Source organism: Colletes latitarsis, chromosome 13 (assembly GCF_051014445.1).
Source record: "Colletes latitarsis isolate SP2378_abdomen chromosome 13, iyColLati1, whole genome shotgun sequence".
Lineage (NCBI taxonomy): Eukaryota > Metazoa > Arthropoda > Insecta > Hymenoptera > Colletidae > Colletes > Colletes latitarsis.
In genome coordinates, this window is record NC_135146.1 from 13367615 (window position 1) to 13391021 (window position 23407).

Below are 23407 nucleotides of genomic sequence, written 5' to 3' on the forward strand. Positions count from 1 at the left end.
GGTGTTTTAAAGATTCGTATGATCTGGCCAGAAATTACATTTTCGATTAGGAATTTTTTTCTCGAAAGTGCATAGGATTTCGGGGGTATGTGTAATGACCAAAAATGATTGCAATTGATCCCTGCAACCGAGAATAATTTTTTCAGAATGATTTAAAATTTTTTTTTTCAGCGTAACCAGACAGTTATGGTCAGACATTATATTTTCAGTAATGAATTTTTTTCTCGAAAGTGAGTAAGATTTTGGGGGTACATGTGTTAATAAAAAATGATTGTAATTGATCCCCGCAACCGAAAATAATTTTTCCAGAACGATTTAAAATATTTTAATTTAATTTTTTAATAACTTTTTAACGAAGCCTCAGTCAAGACATTGATATTCTTTATTTTCTTATTTTAGCCTCTAGAATCCCCCATTAAAATTTTTCCCAGGGGTGGCCGAACCCTGTATAATAACGAAACCGTTTGAAACGTTATTTGAATAATGAAAAGATTTATAATCGTTTTAAATGCGACCAGTATCGATCCTCGAAATTGCACGATCCAGCAAGACGGTCGATTATTGTTTAGCGTCTGCAGTTTCCATTGACGAGTACCTTTGATCGTGTGTTAAAACGTACCGACTTTCTCTCTGTCTCCCTCTCTTCTCACTTTCCCTTGTTTATTCTCTCGTATTCTGATTCATCTTCTTGCCTTCTCGGTCGTTATTTTACTCTTCCTTCTTACCACGTATTCTTTTATCTCCCTGTCTTCTCTCTTCGTCTCCATCTCGGTCCCTCTTGCATCCACTTGTACTTTAACCTTCTCTTTATTCCCTTACTCGCTGTCCTGCCCTCGTCTTCTCTCTCGTGCACAGGTTATTCGTTATACCTGATTTTCTCCCTCTTCGTCTCTATCTCGCGTGGCTTTCATTCAAGTACGCATTCTTCAGAATGCGCAGGACTCGTAAGTGCATCCGCGTGTAACCTTTCTGTGAGTAGAGAACTTCTATTGCAACAACCGTGCCGCATATATCGTACTTATAAGGCCGTTGGAAATGCATTACTTGCCGACTGATATTTCAAATTTCTCCGCTGCTCTTCTTTTGCAACTTTTATTCTACACCCACGTAACCCCACACAGAAATTTTTCAAATAAAACAAAGGTATTTTTTCTTGTTGAAAGAACGATTATAACATTAGACTTACGGGTATTGATCGCACACATATATTTATTGATACATTTCATGGTGATGATTACCTTAAAATACAAGTTTTCTTTTAATTAGAATATGTGTTCGTGCCATTGCATCGATCAAATTCAACGTAAGTTGTTAAAGAATAATATTTACGCGTTCTGCAATTTTATATTAGAGTATCAAGTTCGAGGAAAGTGCTTAAAACTCAATATTTTAAACGCTTGGAAACTTTGTTGCTTCCAGCCTTACGTCTGATTTATCATTGACTTCTTCACTAAAGCTATTAATTACATCGTGCAGAGTGCAAACTGAACGTTTTCGCTGTTCTTCCGTTTAAACCACCGATGTTACGACTTTGCAGACATTTCAGAATTTTCTCTATTTGGAGTGTCGCGACGTAACAGCTTATTGCGCGTCCAACGCTGTTAAACACTCGATTATCGCATGCTTTTCAATCGCGATTACCATGATAATAATTCCCGTCGCTTTCTTGTATTTCACGTCGAGTTGGGGACACAGAAATCGATTGGATTCCCAGCTTTTAAACGAATGGCCCTCGATGTCAGAGTACACTTAGCGCGGTACCTGCACCTAAGATGAAAGTAAAATTGAATTTGGCGTGCGTTACGTCTTCTAGCCTCCGGGTAGGCGCTCTCTTAGAATGCTTGCGGTATATACATACTTATATGTCAAGGTCGTCTTCTACCAGCAACTTCTTTACCGGTTTACGATTTATTTGCAATGACTCGGTATGATCATTACCGTCTTCGACTACCTCGGGCTCAGAGTACTTGCAGAAATCCGTTTGAATACATACACTACCGCTCAAAAGTATTTCGTCACCTGTTATATGCACGTTTCCCAAACATAGAAGAAAATTAAACTTTCATCCTTATTTTTAAACAGATTATTTTCTCGACCAGGAAATTTTCATTTACTTCGGTTAAGAAATATCCTAGGGATTTATTTCACTCGTGTGTATCTGTTCATTGGTCTTTCAAGAGCATAACTGGTAGCCTAAGGCAAGGTTTGCTAGGTTACCAATAAGTACATGGATGAAACGCCAATCATTTTTACATCAAGTATGCTCTTGAGATTGATGAACATATTTCTATAGCACAAATTAACTGGATTCTGTTAGGAGCTAATAAATCAAAATTTTTTACAGTAACAGTGGAGATTAGTTCTCTTACTCTAAAAGTCTATCCTTGTAATCATAACTGTACTTAATAATTAGTATAGGATATAAGTGGGACAATAGAAAAATAACCATTTTTTCGTACTTGATGAATAATCGAATACTTTTGAACCGTAGTGTATATATTTGCCATCGATCATCTCTTTAAGAAATTTCTTGATGCAACAGTATGTTTTATCGAATGATTTGAGGCGTTTCTATCGCGATTCGAGTTAAATCACGTAACTTTTAATGTCCGATCGATCTTCAGCGGGAAAATTTTATAGATTCTGTTGACTGTAGATTACAGGGAAATGTTAATTATAGATCGAGGCTTTTGAAAGGGTACTTATGATCGCCAACTGTCGACTAACAGGTAGAATAATGCAAACGTTTTATTAATTAACGACGCTTGGTATAATCGGCTATTACCAAATGATTTTTGTTAAGCAAATTTAGATGCAAGTATCATCGATATTCTTTAGATAAGCAGAAGTATAAAATTTTTCTAGATCCATAATAATATTATACAGGAGGTTCGACCAACCCTGGGAAAAATTTTAATGGAGGATTCTAGAGGCCAAAATAACACGAAAATCAAGAATACTAATTTGTTGATTGAGGCTTCGTTAAAAAGTTATTAACGTTTAAAGTTCCGCCAGTACTGAATTTTTTTCTCGAAAATGGGTAGTATTTCGGGGGTATGTCTATTCACCAAAAATTATTGTAATTAACCCCTTTAACTAAATATATTTTTTTTAGTATGATTTGAAATTTTTTAATTTTGTCGAAAAATTATACACCTTCTCGAATTTTTTTCTAGAAAATGGGTAGGATTTTGGGGGTATGTGTAATGACAAAAAATGATTGTAATTAACCCCTGTAACTAAATATAATTTTTTTAGTATGATTTGAAATTTTTTTTTACCGTCGAAAAATTTCACACCTTCTCGAATTTTTTTCTCGAAAATACGTAGGATTTCGGGGGTATGTCTAATGACAAAAAATGATTGTAATTGACCCCCAGAACCAAAAATAATTTTTTCAGAATGATTTAAAATTTTTTTTTTCAGTGTAACCAGACAGTTATGGTCAGACATTATATTTTCAGTAATGAATTTTTTTCTCAAAAGTGAGTAAGATTTCGGGGGTGCGTGTATTAATAAAAAATGATTGTAATTGATCCCCACAGCCAAAAATCATTTTTCCAGAATGATTTGAAATTTTTTAATAACTTTTTAACGAAGCCTCAGTCAAGAAATTGATATTCTTATTTTGGCCTGTAGAATCCCCCATTAAAATTTTCCCCAGGTGTGGCTGAACACCCTGTATACTTTGCATTGTACGTATAATTGCAAGAACATTATCTGTTGCGCGCGAGTACATCGAAATGTGATTTACTTAATACGTTCTTATCCGGGGCGAACACGTACGAGCTATCAGCTTAACTTCGTGTTTTGCGTTTAAGCGTATAAATCCCGAGATTCAGCGCCTCGAATAAAATGATCCTGAAATTTTGGCGGCCCGTTATCCAACGTCGTCGCGACGCGCGTTTAAGCGAAGGCGTCGTAACTTGGGTGCTTGGCGTTATTTGCTTTGTTGCATAACATTACAATAATTTTCTACGCACCTCTCGATTACGCAACACAATTGACGAGCCTCGGGTTGCGACACGATATTTCAAAGATGCTCGGGTGCAAAAAACCCAGACACCTCGGCGGTTCTTTCTTTTATTTTCTCTTCTTTGTCATCCAAGTGTAATCATTCCGCGAAGAACCTCGTAAAGTCCGTCAGCTTTGCCTTTATGCGCCGCCTCGTGCTCGTAGACCTTCGAGATTTATAGCTCGACGTTATCGAAGAAATTTCGCCTCCTCGTCAACGGTTGTCTTCGATTAACCAGTGACATTTAAAAATGTCTCGTCGAACAAGACACTTTATCGCTCCAAACGATGTTCCCTCGCACGATCGTCGCAGAAACGTTCGTTAGATTGCATTTTTGGTAGCGCTGAAACTGTGCGTCGTCGAAAATCTAACGTGATTTTACATGGTTTATTCGATGTTATTTTTTAATCGAAAGTCCCATCGCATAGCTGCATGCAAGAATTTATTCCTGGAATCGATGACACGAGAACTCTCGCTGACGTGACTTGGATGGTCTTTCTCCCTAGTTAAAAGAACACTTTGTATTTTCTATCATACCTTTGCATAAGGTTTCTGCTTTGTTTATAGCGCCAACTAGATGCAAGCGTCGCACAGCATTCGTAATAATCACATTCAACGCCAAAGAAGCTATCACTGATACGATCATTTCGATGTCAAAGTACTTGGAAGGAAACACACCTTTAACTTCTTAATACTTGAATATTTATTCAGTAATCGAAACGAACATTTAGTGATAATGTTACATAATCTCTCTATGTTAGAAATGTACAAGCTTACATCCTCATTAGTGCGTACACGCGTAAAACATCACTTTGCAGCCATTGCATCGGCTACCGTTCAAAATCGCGAATCATATTATATTTAGAATAATTTATACTAATATACAAATTCTAATTTATAGGTCTATAGAAAGGAATGCGTGTAATTGGACCTATCGTCGCGTCAACGATCTATTATCGATCTCTGTTTCTCGATCAGCGAGTTTTGTCTTGCTCAGGATGGGCGGCAATGTACTCGAGGGCCTTCAAAATCCCTTCTGGGATCGGATGGGGTGTCGGTAAGTGTTCACCCTTGGGCTGGAAGCCATATTCATCGGCTACGTAGCTCAAAGCCACGGGAGATCCGTCTGCAACCGAGTAACTATACGATCCTTGGACAGCGATCACAGAGGTCGTCTCGTTCAGCTGCTTCAGTTGGCCACGTTCTTCAGCTTTGATACCGTTTCCAGTCTCGTAGCTGAATACGTAGGATCCATCAGGGTTTGGTCCCTCAGCGGTATACGACAAAATGGCTAGCGGGGTCGTGGTGTCAACCGGAGCAGCAGACGCGGACGCCACGATCAAGGTAAACAGGATGCAAACCTGAAGAAATTCTTACTTTTATTCTATTTCATTTCGACGTTCGAAATTTATTTATTTTCAAGTAGACGTGGCTGATTCGAATCCTTGATCGTAATCTAGATGGTCAACAGTACCTTTCAAATAACTTAACCTGTGCAGAAATAATTTTAATAAATGCATAAACTGATGTTAAGATGAAAATTAAAATTAAATTCAAAAATTTCAAATCGTTCTGGAAAAATTATATTTAGTTAAAGGGGTTAATTACAATCATTTTTGGTCATTACACATATCCCCGAAATCCTACCCATTTTCTAGAAAAAAATTCGAGAAGGTGTATAATTTTTAGACAAAATTAAAAAATTTCAAATCATACTAAAAAAATTATATTTAGTTACAGGGGTTAATTACAATCATTTTTTGTCATTACACATATCCCTGAAATCCTACCCACTTTCGAGAAAAAAATTCGAGTAGATATTGAAATTTTTAGACGAAATTAAAAAATTTCAAATCATACTAAAAAAATTATATTTAATTACAGGGGTTAATTATAATCATTTTTTGTCATTACACATACCCCCGAAATCCTACCCATTTTCTAGAAAAAAATTCGAGAAGGTGTATAATTTTTCGACAAAATTAAAAAATTTCAAATCATACTAAAAAAAATATATTTAGTTAAAGGGGTTAATTACAATCATTTTTGGTCATTACACATACCCCCGAAATCCTACCCATTTTCTAGAAAAAAATTCGAGAAGGTGTATAATTTTTCGACAAAATTAAAAAATTTCGAATCATACTAAAAAAAATATATTTAGTTAAAGGGGTTAATTATAATCATTTTTGGTCATTACACATACCCCCGAAATCCTGCGCATTTTCGAGAAAAAAATTCAATACTAGCCGAATTGTAAATGTTAATAACTTTTTAACAAAGCCTCCAATTCCATTAAATTTTTCCCAGGGGTGGCCGAACACCTTGTATGTACATATTTCTCTCAAGTATATAAGATCGTAATATAGATAAATCGAGAATAAATCAATATAGACGCGTTTTAAAATGTTGTTAGTTTGAATCGATCGCCATGCCAGTGTAGGTGTTATTGTAATAGTAAATAATTGTTTTTCTCGGTCATTAGATTCTCCGAGGAACTCACCAAAGTGCTCATGTTGATCAGAGTTGTGTTCTCGTTGTAAAGAACAACTCTAACGGCCGGGTTTATATAGCGGTGCCGAAACCTTGCCAGGTGCGAGGACCTCCCTCTCATTGATAGATTTCTGGCCAAGCCTTAGACACTGGCAAACATTACGAAATTTTCTGGAGGGTCTAATAGAGGGGCACACCGAACTCTGACCACAGTACAGACTCGCGACGTCTCGTCAACGTATAGCACTCTGTCCCTGTGACATGTTCATGAAGTTTCTTGGAAATGTATTCAAATTTGCGGTCGAAGAAGTCGCCAGCAACCACATTATGTGAGTAAGATTTAAATGGTTAAAGCTAGAAATTTCGATTTAGAAAACAATACTTTTCGAAAGCGCGATTAGAGATTCATAAGTGCGGAAGACTCAAAAGTGTCTGTACTATTACCTCCGTTCGTAAAGCAATTTATTAATCCAAGAGTGTTTGTTAAGTTTCTTGAAGATACTCCTATAACATAAGAGTTCTATTAGCAAACTAAAATTCAGATGTTCGATTAATTTAATTGCTTTACAACTGATACATATTTTAGTAGAATCTATGAATAAAATATGAGTTACATTTTCTTTAGAATCTAAACACCGTGACAATTTTTATTCTAAATTCGTCAAGTGTCCGGTAATATATTTTAAATGATGTTTTTTTAATGGTAGCTAAATAATTAGTAAGTTCTCTGCTAAAAAATGCCTTAAATTTAAAAGGAATTAAAAGAGACCGGGAGTCGCATATGTCATACTTTAAAATGCATTTGGCGACACGCACTGGAACGTAACAGAAAAAAGAAGGTCTGCCAAATATGGAATTCCTTTGCCTTGCTTCCATTGACCCGGTGATCCCTTTGTGCGAATTTTCGTGTTTCGCGTGTGTTATAAATTCAGCCCTGTAACGAATCTCCGGGGCCTTGGGAAGTGCACGCGAACCGAATACATAAGTTAATCTATCTGCGCTATGCGAGAGGCTGACTGCCAAATTTTTTTCCCCAGGAAGCATGCACCGACCACCCGGTAATTTTTATGCACGCGGAATGTCGTCACCGTTAACTGTCGCGCGTCCCCCTTCAATTTTTCTCTTTCATTAATATTTTGTTGAAATTCTTTTTGATATTTACGTGCATGGATTTCATTGAAATAATCGAGGACTATCAAATTACAACGAAGAAACGAGGCGATTTGAATTCTCATTAGGCATTTGTATTTATCAGAGTCGAGGATCTGACTTCACCAATTACGTAATAAAATATCTAAGATCATCCATTAATAAAAGTAGACGTATCTTTTTTCATTTTTATTCCCACACGGGTGAAAGGACAATTTTATTACTTTTCAAATATATTTTTCAAGTAGTCGAAATTTAACTAACGCGTGTCGCAAGATCGTTTCATAATTCGGTGATAAATCTGTTTGTGCAAAAACACAAGAGAAATTCAAAGGAGTATTTAAAATTCTATATTTTGATGAATGGAGTTGTTGATAAATCTTCTTATTATCCGAAATTTATTTATGGAAGTAAACGAGACGCAAACGTTACATGAAATTTGCCAACTGAGATCTGCCAGCGTTCCTTTATATGATTGATACTTTTTGCATTGGCGTGGGAGGTGCAGGTGAATGTTCAGACTCCACTGGGAAATGTTCTTTTGAGTCATCTATCTGTTTCTGCGTACAATTATTAGCCAACGTTCGTTTTACAGTCGGTAATATAGAATTAAAATCTGGTTGCAAACACTACAGGGGCTTCTGAAAAAATTAATTTTATTTAAACTTCTGTAACGTTACGCTTGGGATAAATATAAAAATATTAATAAAAGAAAAAAGCAAACAAGTTATCAAATACTGTATAATACATAAAGGGTGTAGAACCATCGCTGGGAAAAATTTTAATGGGAGATTGTAGAGGCCAAAATAAAATGAAAATCAAAAATATCAATTTCTTGACTGAGGCTTCGTTAAAAAGTCATTAAAAAATTTCAAATCATTCTGGAAAAATTATTTTCGGTTGCGGGGATCAATTACAATCATTTTTTATTAATACACGCACCCCCGAAATCTTACTCACTTTCGAGAAAAAAATTCATTACTGAAAATATAATGTATGACCATAACTGTCTGGTTACGCTGAAAAAAAAAATTTTAAATCATTCTGAAAAAATTATTTTTAGCAGCAGGGATCAATTGCAATCATTTTTGGTCATTACACATACCCCAGAATTCCTACGCATTTTCGAGAAAAAAATTCAATACGTGTGGAACTTTAAACGTGAATAACTTTTTAACAAAGCCTCGATCAAGAAGTTGATATTCTTGATTTTCGTTTTATTTTGGCCTCCAGAATCTAGTCGATGGTCAAATGTGTTGTATTCAATGTAAAATGAAAACCACGCGAACCGTTGTAACATTTTCAGTCCATTCTGTACAAGCAATAATTAAATGTACTTGCAAAAATTGATAACGAATATCGAAAGACACAATTCTTCGCGTTCATTAAGCCGCGATGAAAAGGTTGTCGGTTTAAGCGAAGGTGGGTCTGCGAAGCACAAGTGATAAATTATCATAACCTGTCGTACGTGGTTCCTTAATCGGTGACTACGTAACGTTCCTTTGAGAAACTTTAAGGGAGTCGGCTCATCTACCTCGTGAAAGTAAAAATACGGTACGAATTATGGCGTGTGTCTTCTTCTCCTGGCGCATGCTAGCAAACGGGACTTACCTCGGGCTCTCTTGGCCCTGAAAGAATCCAAGTGCAATCGAGAAGGCCCCGAAAACGTTCTCAGCATCCGTGCCTCTCCGTACATTCTCCGGATAATGACTCTCGATATTTATTACGAAGCGGTCGCTGTGTTCCTTTATTAATTCTGTAATCTGGCCATTACAACTTCCAACCAGAGCTATTTATTTCCCTTTCTTATCGTAATTACACGTTTCTTAAATGTGCAATAATTTCATCGACGAATCTGCATTCGAATTTGTTTTATTGAATAATTCTAACAGGTAAACAAACTTGGGAAACGCTGTTCTGGACGATCTTCTTGTCGAGTCGTTTAATGAAGATAGATCCTCGGTCATTGTATAGATCTCGATTAATTTCTAATAGCAGACAAGCATCACTTTCATTACGAAATACATAATCAATATGAATATTGTCGTATGAAGCGACGATGCCTTGTGTCCAGTCGTTTGGTTATGCAGATTTCGTCCTTCGTAAACACTACGTTATTACCTTTCATTTTGTGGACAACCGATTTTAGAGTCAGTCAGTTACGGGATCATAAAATTCTATCGTGACGATCTGCCTTAATGTGGTAATAAATATTCTCAAGACGTGGTATTTTGTTTCCCATCAAACGCCATGGCTTTTCGGCTTCTAAATACCCGCGTAGATTTCCTGTCCCGGCGCGAGTAATTGCAACGATAGTAAACTCCGATAACAGTCCTGATGGTGGAGTTACGTGACCATCAGCCTTCAAACTAGCCTTGGTGTTTATGGTTCCTCGTTACATTTTTTAAATTTTTGTTAGATTTGTTAGACTCCCCAGGACGCTCGTAGGTTACATTTTAAATTAAATCGACTTTTTTGAAGAAATTCTATTATGGAGGTATTGCTGTCTAGATTGTCAATTTCACGACCCCTTTTTGTGATTTTTTTTTTTATGATAGGTAGGCTGTTTTGTACTGAGACTTTGTAGATGTATTTATTCGTCTTATAAGCATGCACAATATTTTTTTCATGGAAAAATATTAAAAATCGTGGGAATTATAACTTCTTATTTAAAATCAAGAATACCTTCCTGAATTTTTTTCTCGAAAATGCGTAGGATTTCGGGGGTATGTGTAATGACCAAAAATGATTGTAATTAACCCCTGTAACTAAATATAATTTTTTTAGTATGATTTAAAATTTTTTAATTTCGTCTAAAAATTTCAGTAGTTTCTCGATTTTTTTTCTCGAAAGTGGATAGGATTTCGAAGGTATGTATAATGACCAAAAATGATTGTAATTAACCCCTGTAACTAAATATAATTTTTCCAGAACGATTTGAAATTTTTGAATTTAATTGTTAATAACTATTTAACGAAGCCTCCATCAACAAATTGGTATTCTTTTCGTCTTATTTTGGCCTCTAGAATCCTCCATTAAAATTTTGTCCCAGAGGTGGCCGAATACCCTGTATAAGCCAGTTTAAATGTGTTTTTTTAAACAAGGAACTATAACTCTCGCAATTTTTAATATTTTTTGATGGAAAAAATACTGCACATACCTACAAGACGAATAAATATTTCTGCAAAATGTCAGTACAAAACAACCTACCTGTCGTTAAAAAAAAAATCACAAAGAAAGGCAAACGCAAAGAGAACTTGTCTAGTATCGAACAATTTCGTAAGAAGCTTTTAATTTTTCACGTTCATCTTCGTAGCGGTTAAGTATTTTATTTTTATTTATTTATTCCGTATCTTCCATTGACTTAAAGATTGTACAGAACATTGCGCAATCCCGGTTTCTTTTCTACGTAAAAATATCCGACAGGACATCGACTATAAATTCATATTAACCTTTCGTATTAAATCAGCTCTTGAAACCGAATGCAAAAAAGGCTTGAATTCTGATTGAAAATTAGAGGTAATCACGCTTATTAATAGCATCCACGCGAAACCGAAACCTTACTAGCCCATTTTCAACAACAACTTCTGGCCAGTCGTCGAAATTATGCAGGAAATTAGCAAATCTGGAAATGCCAAGCAGTTGCTCGTCGCTCGGTTAAACTTCTGTTCGTTTTAAAGAGTTCCTTTCCTGTTAAAACATCGAGAAACGATTTCCCTTTTTCGTTTATTACTTTTTATCTTCTCATTATGTACGCCCAAGGAGGAAGTTATGAAAGGTGTAGTCGTGTAACAAGAAATTTATACTTTGCAAGTGTCACAAGTTTCATATTTTACATGTCAGGGGTAATCAGATAATCGAGTGCTCCGTAAGGCACGAATCGTCCAGTCCCGAAACACACCGTGCGTGGTTCCTCTTATGTAACGTTACGCAACTATTAAAACGTATCAATTCCTTCTGCACCTGCAGAAACGCTGCACGGGTTGTAAATAAAGCGCGACGTCCTGGTTTTACGAAAGATAATCTGAACTTTGGCGATACCTTTAGAAACTTTTGAACACGCGTTGCGCGCTGGGCAAGACTTTTCGTTCAGAAATGTCAACGTCTGGCTGGGAACAGAAATTTCATTCAGGTTACGAGAAGAGACCGGAAGATGCCCGACTGTCTCTGTTACTCCCACGTCTGTTCTGTATCTTAATTAAGAAAAAGTTGCCAGAATGCACGGGGATACCTGATCTAGCCGCAACCTCGGCTTTCTGATCCACGATCGGCTACTATTTTGTCATTCCCGATCCGTGTGTGTGGATCATCCGCAAAATTTGAAGGTGTCCAGTCCAGAGTGGGAGAGAAAGGGCTGGAGGGGGATTAAATAAGGCATCGCCTTGTCCGAAATTCGCCGAATGTTCCGCTGATGGATATATAAAGGGATCCTCTGCACGATATTTCGAGTCAGTGCAGTGAGAAGCTCTTGTCGGAAGAACCACGTTTACTTTTCGCTAGAAATCAACAAGTATCACGAAACACATCATCATGAACGGATTGGTGAGTTCGAGAACACGGTGTCGTTCGATCATTTATGGATCTTTGTGGGCAGATAGAAACTGCGTTACGCCATAGTGCGACCTGTCTTAATAACAAAATTTACGTAAATTCTTACACAATGAGTCGTAAATATTGTCCATTCTTTCGATACTCTGCGTGACAAATTCTAAGATATGTCATACGTATTGTATATGTATAGAGAAATTATTTTTTTGTTCATTAATAAACGTCTCGTAACGTTCTTCGTACTAGATTTATTAAAATTGAAATTCATTTCTTATTTTAAAACAGAATAAACGTGATTGATATGCAGTAATTTTTCGGCAAAAAAAACAATTTTCAAATCGTTCTGGAAAAATTATTTTCAGTTGCAGGGGTCAATTACAATCATTTCTTGTCATTAGACATACCCCCGAAATCCTAACCATTTTTGAGAAAAAAAATTCGAGCAGGTGTGAAATAGTTGGAAAAATTAAAAAATTTCAAATCGTTTTAAAAAAATTATTTTTAGTTGCAGGGGTCAATTACAATCATTTCTTGTCATTAGACATACCCCCGAAATCCTACGCACTTTCGAGAAAAAAATTCCCAATCGAAAATATAATTATGGCCAAGAAATGTTGGCCGAAAATTTCATGCAAAACTTTAAAATGTCATAACTTCTGAACGGATTGACAGATTTTAATGTTTAAAAAAGCAAACGACGCGTATTTTAGTGAAGTATGTGTAGAAATTGTAAAAATATTCGAAAGGTTGATCTTTGACCCCCGAAAAATGAGAAAAACCCCATAAAAGTAATCCAATTTTCAAACAGCCATAACTCTTACAATACTGAATATATTTCAATGAAACTTTTCTCCGAAGTAGAGCTTGTCAGTAACAACAAAAAAGTATTAGACAAAATTTTCGTAGCGCCTCAATTTAATTTGTTAAAAATCGAAAACTGATTTTTAAGAAAAATCGATAGGGGGTAGGTGCCTAAATTTTTCAAGGAAAAAAAAAATTTCAAATCGTTTAAAAAAAATTATATTTGGTTTCTGGGGTCAATTGCAATCATTTTTCGTCAATAGACATACCTCCGAAATCCTACCCAGTTTCGGGAAAAAAATTCTTCACTGAAAATATAATGTGTAATACATATTTATTTTTAATTTTTCGAATTGTCACACAATAATGAAGTTTGCTTAGAATATTGATTTGCTTTAGAGGATCGATGCTTAGCTTGACCTGGCGCGTATTTTCAAATAGTTGGACAGATGCTAACCCTAATGTAAACATTTCAGGTAATCGTCTTGTGCACCGTTGCTGCGGTTGCATCCGCACTCTCGCCAGTCTCCGTGGAACCTCCAGTTCCAATTCTGAGACAAGTGGCTGAAGGTCCAAATCCTGACGGAAGCTACAGCTACAATTTCGAGACGGCAAACGGGATCCAGGCCCAGGAAGTCGGCTACCTGAAGGCACCTGGCACCACCGCTGAAGCTCGCGAGGCCCAAGGAGGTTACAGCTACACCGCACCCAACGGCGAGGTCGTTCAAGTGAACTACGTTGCTAACGAGAACGGATTCCAACCCCAGGGTAGCCACATCCCGCCCATTCCTCCCCTGATCCTCAGAGCTCTCGAATTTATCGCCGCGCATCCTGAAGAGAATAACATTGGTGCTCAATGAGAAGATCAGACGCCTGAATCTCGATACGGAAAGAGGATCAGTCTCCTCGACGGTGATTTTTCAGTAGATCTCGAGGGTGAACGAAATCGATCGTCCTTCGTTCATCGAGACGATCCGTTAAACTTTCAGTCTCGACTTTCTACTTTCGCGGTTATGTTTCACATTTATACGAGTACCTCGATGTCCACTTGTTATTTTATCACTTCCAAAAATTATAAGAGAATGTTGAGGAGGCTTTGTAAATAAAATGTATATTGATATTTCTCCTTAAATTTCTTCGATGATCGAAGGGTGTTTCTTGCATCGATCAGTTTGGATTATTATTCAAATAGTGTTTTAATGTACAGGTGTAAGAGCTGGGGACATCGCTAGCTCTCCGATGGCTCAAAGAAAAGTCAATTTATGCCAAGTTTCATCCCTGTTACATCTTTTAAAAGCATGTCGAAGACAAAATGCAGAATTCCTAATTAACAATTCAAGTCGTATGATATAGAAGATAATGCTGATTTTGTATCGAAGCAACTGCGGAATTATACAGTAAGTATATATCACAATAAAAATAATAATCATCGATAGAGAGTAATAGAACTAAATAAAAACGATTTAAACGTCTGCAGTTGAATAACGAGTAATATTTTTGGTACAAAGAGCAACGTTACAGTTTTACATTGAAATTAAACTATTAATTACGTCTAAGACACGATCTACTTAACATTTATCGATAAGTTCATAACAAATATTACTCGTTGTGCCAAAAATATCAACCATCAGAGAAAGAATATTTTTCAACAGATTGTAATAAAGATTCGAGTCGACAGGATTTTCTAGAAAAATACAAATTTATTCGTAGTTACATTACAGACTACTAGCTGATCTTAGGGACTACTTAATACTAGAATCGTGATGAGTTCCGTAGGTTTGGTCGTAGAGATTTGAACTGGTTGTTGCCAGTTGGGCCAGAAATATCAATCATCAGAGAGAGAATATTTTTCAACAGATTGTAATAAAGATTCGAGTCGACAGGATTTTCTAGAAAAATACAAATTTATTCGTAGTTACATTACAGACTACTAGCTGATCTTAGGGACTACTTAATACTAGAATCGTGATGAGTTCCGTAGGTTTGGTCGTAGAGATTTGAACTGGTTGTTGCTCGTTGGGACAGAGTTCTGTTGACTGGGCGAGTCTTTGGCAGCTTCCTCCGGATCGGGGGTCGAGGGTTGCTTCGCGATCCATTCGAGGGCTCTCTGAATGGCGGGTGGTATCGGGGGTGGTGTCGGTACGTGGGTGCCCGCTACTTGAGTACCAAATTCGTCGGCGGTCCAGCTGATCGCGATAGGAGTCCCATCCGGAGCATTGTACTGCACAGATCCTTGAATCAGTTGAGTCTCCGATGGCGTGCCCGCGTACTTGCGACTTCCTGTCTCTTTCTGAACAATGCCGCCCTCCGTTTCGTAATTGAACGAATAATGGCCACGGTTGTCGCCCAAGTCACGGCTCTCGGTCAGGATTTTTTCTGGCTGCCGGAAATATTCTTGACAGAGAGCTGCCGCGACGAGCGCGAGGAACACCTGAAATTACACGACAAAATTAATAAACCCCACTCTTCACAGCGATAAACATTCACGTGAAATTTTAATATCTTTTTAGAGGCTTTTATGCATTCGTTTTATCGACTATGTAAGTAATGGGGGATTCTAGAGACCAAAATAAGACGAAAATCAAGAATACCAATTTGTCGATGAAGGCTTCGTTAAAAAGTTAGTAACAATTAAATTCAAAAATATCAAATCGTTCTGGAAAAATTATTTGCGATTACGGGGGTCAATTACAATAATTTTTGGTCATTAGACATACTCTCGAAATCCTACCCAGTTTCGAGAAAAAAATTCAAGAAGGTGAGAAATTTTTCGACGAAATTAAAAAATTTCAAATCGTTTTGGAAAAATTATTTTTAGTTGCAAGGGTCAATTACAATAATTTTTGGTGAATAGACATACCCCCGAAATCCTTCCCAGTTTCGAGAAAAAAATTCAAGAAGGTGAGAAATTTTTCGACGAAATTAAAAAATTTCAAATCGTTCTAAAAAAACTATTTTTGCCTGCAGGGGTTAATTACAATTATTTTTGGTGAATAGACATACCCCCGAAATCCTACCCAGTTTCGAGAAAAAAATTCAAGAAGGTGAGAAATTTTTCGACGAAATTAAAAAATTTCAAATCGTTCTAAAAAAAATATTTTTGCCTGCAGGGGTGAATTACAATTATTTTTGGTGAATAGACATACCCCCGAATTCCTTCCCAGTTTCGAGAAAAAAATTCAAGAAGGTGAGAAATTTTTCGACGAAATTAAAAAATTTCAAATCGTTCTAAAAAAAATATTTTTGCCTGCAGGGGTTAATTACAATCATTTTTGGTGAATAGACATACCCTCTAGAATCTCCCATTAAAATTTTTCGCCAGGGTTGGCCGAACACCCTGTATAAATTGAGTAGATCGATGTAACATTTGACGTAACATTTTTTTAACATTTTTTTAAAAAGAAATTTGTTTCACTGGCACGAATCTCTGTCTATCGATTTTATTTATACAGTCGATTAAATTTTCTAACACCTCGTTGATGCATGGTTGTAACGCGCGATCAGTCTTGAAACTTTACGTTTCGAAAGGCACTTTCTGTTTGAGTTGGTAGTTAAAGGCTCGATTATTGTAATTATCGTTACTTATTGGTATCGGTAATTGATGCAGCTTACTATGTTACATCATGGGCACTCGAGGAAAGTTGATAGGTTTATTTGATCCACCGGAAAGATAATCTCTGATGAACATTCTTGTTTCGAAGAAGATTCTTCCTTTATGGCGCTTAATCTTTTAACGATAAATATATTCACGCTTCTGTGTCATGTTTATGACCTTACTAAATCGTAAAGTTAACGTTAAAAATTTCCGGAAATGCCTATTCCTTGAACAAGTACTTTACACTTGGATTTCTCTCGTTGCATTCTTTCTCTTGGAAATAAATTTATTTCAATTTCTATGTTCCTTGATTGACGCTTTATCCTCGTCGAGTGTTACAATTAAAATCGGCAATTCGAGGGGAAAAGACTTTTTCCAAAGGTAGAACTCTGTCCAATTGCGTGAAACACCCTGTATAGTGACTATGGAACAAGTACCGCACGAAGGTTACTATCCTGCTAGCATAAATTACGTGTCTGAAGCAATGAACTGTAGTAGCGATGGGATCAAACGTATCGCAAATACTGTTCAAAAATAATTACGTTCCTAGCAATTAAAAAGAGAAAAGTATTACGTTTCTGTGTATTCATACATCTAAGTGTACTTGTTTACCACTGCAGAGCATAAATATTTAGATCCAGTTTATACAGAGTATAAATAACTAGAATGTTTAAGAGTTGATAGAAATAATTTGGTAAAAAAAAGATTAACAGGTGTTGATGTACACATGTTTGAATATTTTATAGCTTGGAAGATAGTCCGCTTTCTAATTTGTAAGTCAATAGTTTTAATTTGAAAGTCAATAGGCTCGTGCATGCAGCTACACATGTAACGGAGTGATTAATATCTAAAGTAGTACAGCGTGTTAAGTGGTAATAGATGTATCAAAGGTGTGCCTTATTACCGAATGTTCTATTCCTCGGACTAATGAGAAGATTAATTTCAACTGTACATTTTTATTTCCCTAATCTTTCACTCGAAGTTTCGAAACGCGGAACTGATCAATGCGATTCGAATAAAATGTTACAAGTTTTTCTGAAAGACTAATGCGATATTTTGGAAAATTTTTAGGACGTCGTGTTCCCAATAGAGATAATTATAATTTGTGTTCGTGTCTCGAGTCTGTAGACGCCTGTCACTCGAACCACTGTTCCTTCATCGGTAATTAAACTTCAGTGTTCTTTGTTCGGAGAAACTGGGATTCAGAAAGGTCGAGACCGTCAGAATATCTCTCTATCCTCGATTAAGGCGTAGCTAGAGCGTGTAGAAATAAAAGCCGGTACACCTATGCTTTAATCTTCGTCATGTTTGTCCTGTAAATCCGTTGAGATACCTTTCTCCGTGAAAGGTCAGGGCAAGACAGATGTGCTCGTAGGTAGGTCACAATAATCATTGCGATCGTAAGCGGTAAAAGGGACGGACGATACACGATTCTACCGGCCGTTACACGTAAATTATCAGAAACTTGGTCGACGGTGCTTGGAACGATCGCGCGTTGCTTTATTCTTCGTTTTCATAGATTAAACTAATCCCACGATTGAATTTTACCTTTCGTTAACCTTCGTTTTAAATGTCAAACAAAGGGCTGGCGAGTGCTCCGGACGGGAGACAAACGAGATACTAAGACAGAATTATAATTACATAGTCGTAAAGAACGATATCGTCTGGATTCTGGAGGCCAAAATAAGACGAAAATCAAGAATACCAATTTCTTCACTGAGGCCTCATTAAGAAGTTATTAACAATCAAATTAAAAAATTTCAAATCGTCCTGGAAAAATTATATTTAGTTACAGGGGTTAATTACGATCATTTTTGGTTATTACACATACCCTCGAAATCCTACCTACTTTCTAGAAAAAAATTCGAGAAGGTGTGTAATTTTTCGACAAAATTAAAATATTTCAAATCGTTTTGGAAAAATTATTTTTAGTTCTGGGGGTCAATTACAATCATTTTTGGTCATTAGACATACCCTCGAAATCCTACTCACTTTCTAGAAAAAAATTCGAGAAGGTGTGAAATTTTTCGACAAAATTAAAATATTTCGAATCGTTTTGGAAAAATTATTTTTGTCTCCAGGGGTCAATTGCAATAATTTTTTGTGAATAGACATACCCTCGAAATCCTACCCATTTTCTAGAAAAAAATTCGAGAAGGTGTGTAATTTTTCGACAAAATTAAAATATTTCGAATCGTTTTGGAAAAATTATTTTCAGTTCCGGGGGTCAATTACAATCATTTTTGGTGAATAGACATACCCTCGAAATCCTACCCTCTTTAGAGAAAAAAATTCGAGAAGGTGTGTAATTTTTCGACAAAATTAAAATATTTCAAATCGTTCTGAAAAAAATATTGTTAGCTGTAAGGGTCAATTACAATCATTTTTGGTGAATAGACGTACCCCCGAAATCCTGCGCATTTTCTAGAAAAAAATTCAGTACGGTCGGAACTTTAAACGTTAATAACTTTTTAAGGAAGCCTCCATCAACAAATTGGTATTCTTGATTTTCGTCTTATTTTGGCCTTTAGAATCCCTCATTAAAATTTTTCCCATGGTTGGCCGAACCTGTATAAAGTTCGTGATAATTTTGTGTGTTAAAAATGCGATATAAACATTTCCTATGCTCTTTAAAAAAGCGAAAACTGCATTACAAGTGTTCTAAATTTGTATAATTGTCGAGATAATTAAAGTTGCAATCGAATTCCAGCAAGTTGAAAGCACTGACCTAACTCAACTATGTCGAAAATTAATTACCCAAGAACGTTTGCATATTCATGTATGTTTCTTTCTCGCTGAGAAGCTGGTACGAAATAGAATCTAACTTAAATTGACCGAATGAAACTATATTTTGCCACCGACATTTTGAACGTGTTGCAATATTGTTTACAACTAATGTAAGCTTAGAATATCGCAAAATAACAATTTTACTATCGAATTATTGATATTTTTAGACATTTAAACGTATTCGACGTTCCATTCTTCTATATTAATAGAGTTGCTATTGTTTTTTTAAAGAGATTCAAGGATCGATGATTTTCTTTTGCAAAATAGAATTATTGGTCAAGTGGGTGGCATTGTTTGAAGAATACTTGGATTATTTGCAGATTTAGAAGTTCGAAGAGGCGAAGAGGCGAAAGAAGAGACTTACCAGGACTCGCATGTTGCCGAAACGATGAGAGACGCGGGCTCTGCGATAAAACGTAAACGGTGGATGTGTCTGCGTCAGGTAAAAAGGCAACGTCACATATAGAGCGTCGGTGTTCTGTCGATGATTGCCGGCGTGAAGTTCGTGAGCAACTCTTGGACTGTTGGGGGCACAGCCGACCTTTATACCGGCGAGACTACAAGCCAGCTGCCAGCCTTTACATAACCCGAGAAAGTGTATTTCGGCACAGCAGCGTCTCCCTCTAGAGCACATTTAACCGTCGAACGATTCACACCCCCGTAGAACGAAAACGGAAAAAACAGAAGAGGAGCAAGGATACGCGATTGTTCGCTCGTGTCCCTGCACCGCGTCTTTTTAACGCGATTTCACCAACACCGCGGATTTTCTCGTCCCGGACGAGCACCTCGTTCATTTACGTAACACCGATCTTGCGTAATTCCCATGTGGATAGCAGTGGAGTCTCCTTTTCGGCGAGACCAGACCAACGACCGACGATGATCTCGATAGTTTCAGAGATGGGACCATTTTCGGGCAACCGTAGTTTAACCTGGTCTCTTTCCGCGATAAAGGAACCTTAGATTTAACCTTTCGAGCCGTCACTGATACATTAGGACGAATCAACGCGTTCTTTTTACCGAAACACACGAAGGGTCATTGCCACGACCAACATACTTTGTCGTTGCGCGTAGAAAGATTTTACAAAGATCGAGGAGTACAGTTTGCTCTTAACCAGTTAACTGTGTTTGAGTATACTCGTTATGGAGAAGTGCCAGGATTTCTTGTCATGAGTTTTATAAAATAAACCTATCTTTTTGATGCGATATTTTAACAGACACTTACTCTGTGACACACAGAAATTCGCACTTTCAACACGGTTAACTGGTTAAATATTCATTCCTGATCGATGGCTTTTAATCATTCCAAAGATCCTCAGAGAAATTCCTGTCGCGACCCAACGTTTTTTCGATCCCATCGAATCGATCGTGCAATTTTACATCTCCGTAAGCAGGCAAATAGTGGCCTCTCGTGATGCTGTAATTGCACAGTTGATCTAGTGTTTGATAGGACGTTCATAGAAAATGGTAAGGGCATTGGCCCCGCGAAGAAGCACCACAGACGAGATATACGAGTAGACCTTTCACCTTATGGACTTTCCTGGCCCAATCTGACATACCAACCTGAAAATTCGGAGGCGATTTTCGCGTACTCTTCTCATGGTTGACGATCAGTCGAGAAACTATTCACTGAATTAGTATCGATGGACAGACAGCTGTATGCGTAAATACATGTGAGTTGACTATGGGAGGGATTGAAAAAGGCAATTCAGACCGGTGTCCAAAGGAAACTGCCCCTCCACTTACACACACTAATGCATAACCACCTTGTATATGAGTTCTGGCGCTTCGTACAGCATCGGGGATTCGAGAAAGGAGGCGAATGTGAATCTTTCCCCTTCTTGATCTCAACACAGCTGAATCTCGCATCACTAGCAAGCGATTTCGAATCTTCCGACCTACGTAGTATCATAATTTGCCATACCATACTCAGCAACAGGGTGCTTGTTTTATGGTCACCCACAGGCTAAAGCTTGAAATTAAAATCGAATTAAAAATTAAATCTTTTCTATATTGCAGAAGATAGTCGATGTAACAGTGTCCCTTTTTACGACTCGTTCGTACTTGTAAATTATGTCAAACGTACCCACTCTGTTCTGGACTTACTTTGGTCATACCTTGTACACCCCCTAGCTTCTCCTATCATACGCGTTGTCACCAACAACTTAGTTACTTAATCGAGTCTATTTTATTAAACTAGTTCTACATAAGATATTCTTAATAGTTACTTGTAAATCATGTCTTACAGATCTAGCGACCCTCCCCAAACGTACCCACTCTGTTCTGGACTTACTTTGGTCACACCTTGTACACCCCCTAGCTTCTTCTATCATACGCGTTATCACCAACTTAGTTACTTAATCGAGTCTATTTTATTAAACTAGTTGTACATAAGATATTCTTAATAGTTATTGTTTGTAAAATACATTGAATTTGGTTGTATCAACGAGTGTTTTATATTATCCTGTCCAATTATTTCGTTCTGCAACTTACCAAGTGGCCTTACACCCACACGATTAAACATTGCATATAACTGGATGGTACATGTTGTGTGTGAATGATGTCTCAGGACTGTAGACGCTAGTGACCAGGCGTCTACGGTTCAGTGTGAATGGGAGGCACTCCTGCACTTTGGGAGGAGTGCCTCCCACTGGGGGAGGCTTCAAAAGGCAAAACGAGGCGGGGGACTTTACTGAGACATCATAAAGTCCCCTGTCAGACGTTTTAGAATGGTCACCGTGGGGTTTTAGCCGGTAGGAGTCCGGCACTACCCGCCAGGCCCTCCCCTCACCCTTTGGGCGCCCAAAGGGTGAAGGGAGGGCCTGCGGGTGTCCATGAGGATTTCCCCACGTAAAAGAACAAAAAAAAAAATAGAAATTAAGAGTTTAAACAGGTCAAAACCCGATTTCAAGGCCACCGTCATTGTAGAAATGTTCTCTGGGCACTTTAGAAATCCGGTTTTGACCTTGACCTAGTTTTAAAACTGGGTCAAGGCCACCAGCACTTTAGAAAATTTCCGGGCGCTTCGAAAATCCGAATGGCCTTGACCCACTTTCGAAATTGGGTCAAGGCCACTCGAATCTCAGAAAATTTCCGGCCGCCTCGAAAATCCGGATGGCCTTGACCCAATTTCGAAATTAGGTCAAGGCCATTCGAATCTCAGAAAATTTCTGGCCGCTTCGAAAATCCGGATGGCCTTGACCCAATTTCGAAAGTGGGTCAAGGCCATTCGAATCTCAGAAAATTTCCGGGGCGCTTCGAGAATCCGGATGGCCTTGACCCAATTTCGAAAGTGGGTCAAGGCCATTCGAAATTTTAGAAAATTTCCGAGCGCTTCGAGAGTCCGGATGGCCTTGACCCAATTTCGAAAGTGGGTCAAGGTCACCGACATTTCAGAAATCGCTCTGGTCACTTTGGGAATTGGATTTGGATCGGTTTAAACAGTTTATTTTTATTTTTTTTTTTGTTTTTTACGTGGGGAAATCCTCATGGACACCCGCTGGTCCTCCCTTCACCCTTTGGCCGCCCAAAGGGTGAGGGGAGGGCCTGGCGGGTAGTGCCGGACTCCTACCGGCTAAAACCCCACGGTGACCATTCTAAAACGTCTGTCAGGGGACTCTGGTGAGTCTACACAGAGTCCCCTGCCACAGAGTCCACTTCCGGTGGGAGGCACTCCTCCCAAAGTGGAGGAGTGCCTCCCAGTGCATTCACACTGAACCGCAGACGCCTGGTCACTAGCGTCTACAGTTCTGAAACATCATGGGACTAAGCCAGACTAACTCATGCATGCACATTCATACCGGTGAATGATCTGCAGGAGCTAACATGCATTATTATAATATAACACGTGTGGAAAGTCAACGAATCTTTTAGAAAGGGTTCACGTCTGATTTCGAGAAGTGCAAGGGCAGTCACGATGGCCTTTGTCGTTTACTGACGATTCAATCAAGATACAGGCCTGCTTTCGATAAATGTATGCGACGTCAGCGATGCAAAAGCGAGAAGGAAAGAGCTCACGTACG

At 37.7% G+C, this 23407-nt stretch overlaps 3 protein-coding genes across 4 annotated transcripts; 1 reads left to right on the top strand and 2 right to left on the bottom strand.

Annotated features, from left to right (window-relative positions):
- Window positions 1-4779: 4779 nt before the first annotated feature.
- On the bottom strand, window positions 4780-6720 carry Cpr21 (cuticular protein 21). The gene is made up of 2 exons (XM_076780334.1): window positions 6519-6720; window positions 4780-5376 (listed from the first exon to the last, which is right to left on the bottom strand). The coding sequence occupies exons 1-2, from the start codon at window positions 6627-6629 to the stop codon at window positions 4990-4992; spliced, it is 498 nt and encodes a 165-aa protein (XP_076636449.1). The 5' UTR covers window positions 6630-6720; the 3' UTR covers window positions 4780-4989.
- On the top strand, window positions 6650-13977 carry Cpr18 (cuticular protein 18). Of its 2 annotated transcripts, none has more exons than XR_013080879.1 (2): window positions 6650-6837; window positions 13483-13580. XR_013080879.1 is itself a non-coding variant. In XM_076780335.1 (2 exons), the coding sequence occupies exons 1-2, from the start codon at window positions 12188-12190 to the stop codon at window positions 13864-13866; spliced, it is 396 nt and encodes a 131-aa protein (XP_076636450.1). In that variant the 5' UTR covers window positions 12119-12187; the 3' UTR covers window positions 13867-13977. The 2 variants fall into 2 exon arrangements, 1 of the variants encoding a protein (XP_076636450.1); XM_076780335.1 differs by lacking the exon at window positions 6650-6837 and adding an exon at window positions 12119-12199 and having other exon boundaries at window positions 13483-13977.
- Window positions 13978-14963: 986 nt separating this feature from the next.
- Window positions 14964-19888, bottom strand: Cpr17 (cuticular protein 17). The gene is made up of 2 exons (XM_076780921.1): window positions 19753-19888; window positions 14964-15437 (listed from the first exon to the last, which is right to left on the bottom strand). The coding sequence occupies exons 1-2, from the start codon at window positions 19762-19764 to the stop codon at window positions 14964-14966; spliced, it is 486 nt and encodes a 161-aa protein (XP_076637036.1). The 5' UTR covers window positions 19765-19888.
- Between the last annotated feature and the right edge of the window lie 3519 nt (window positions 19889-23407).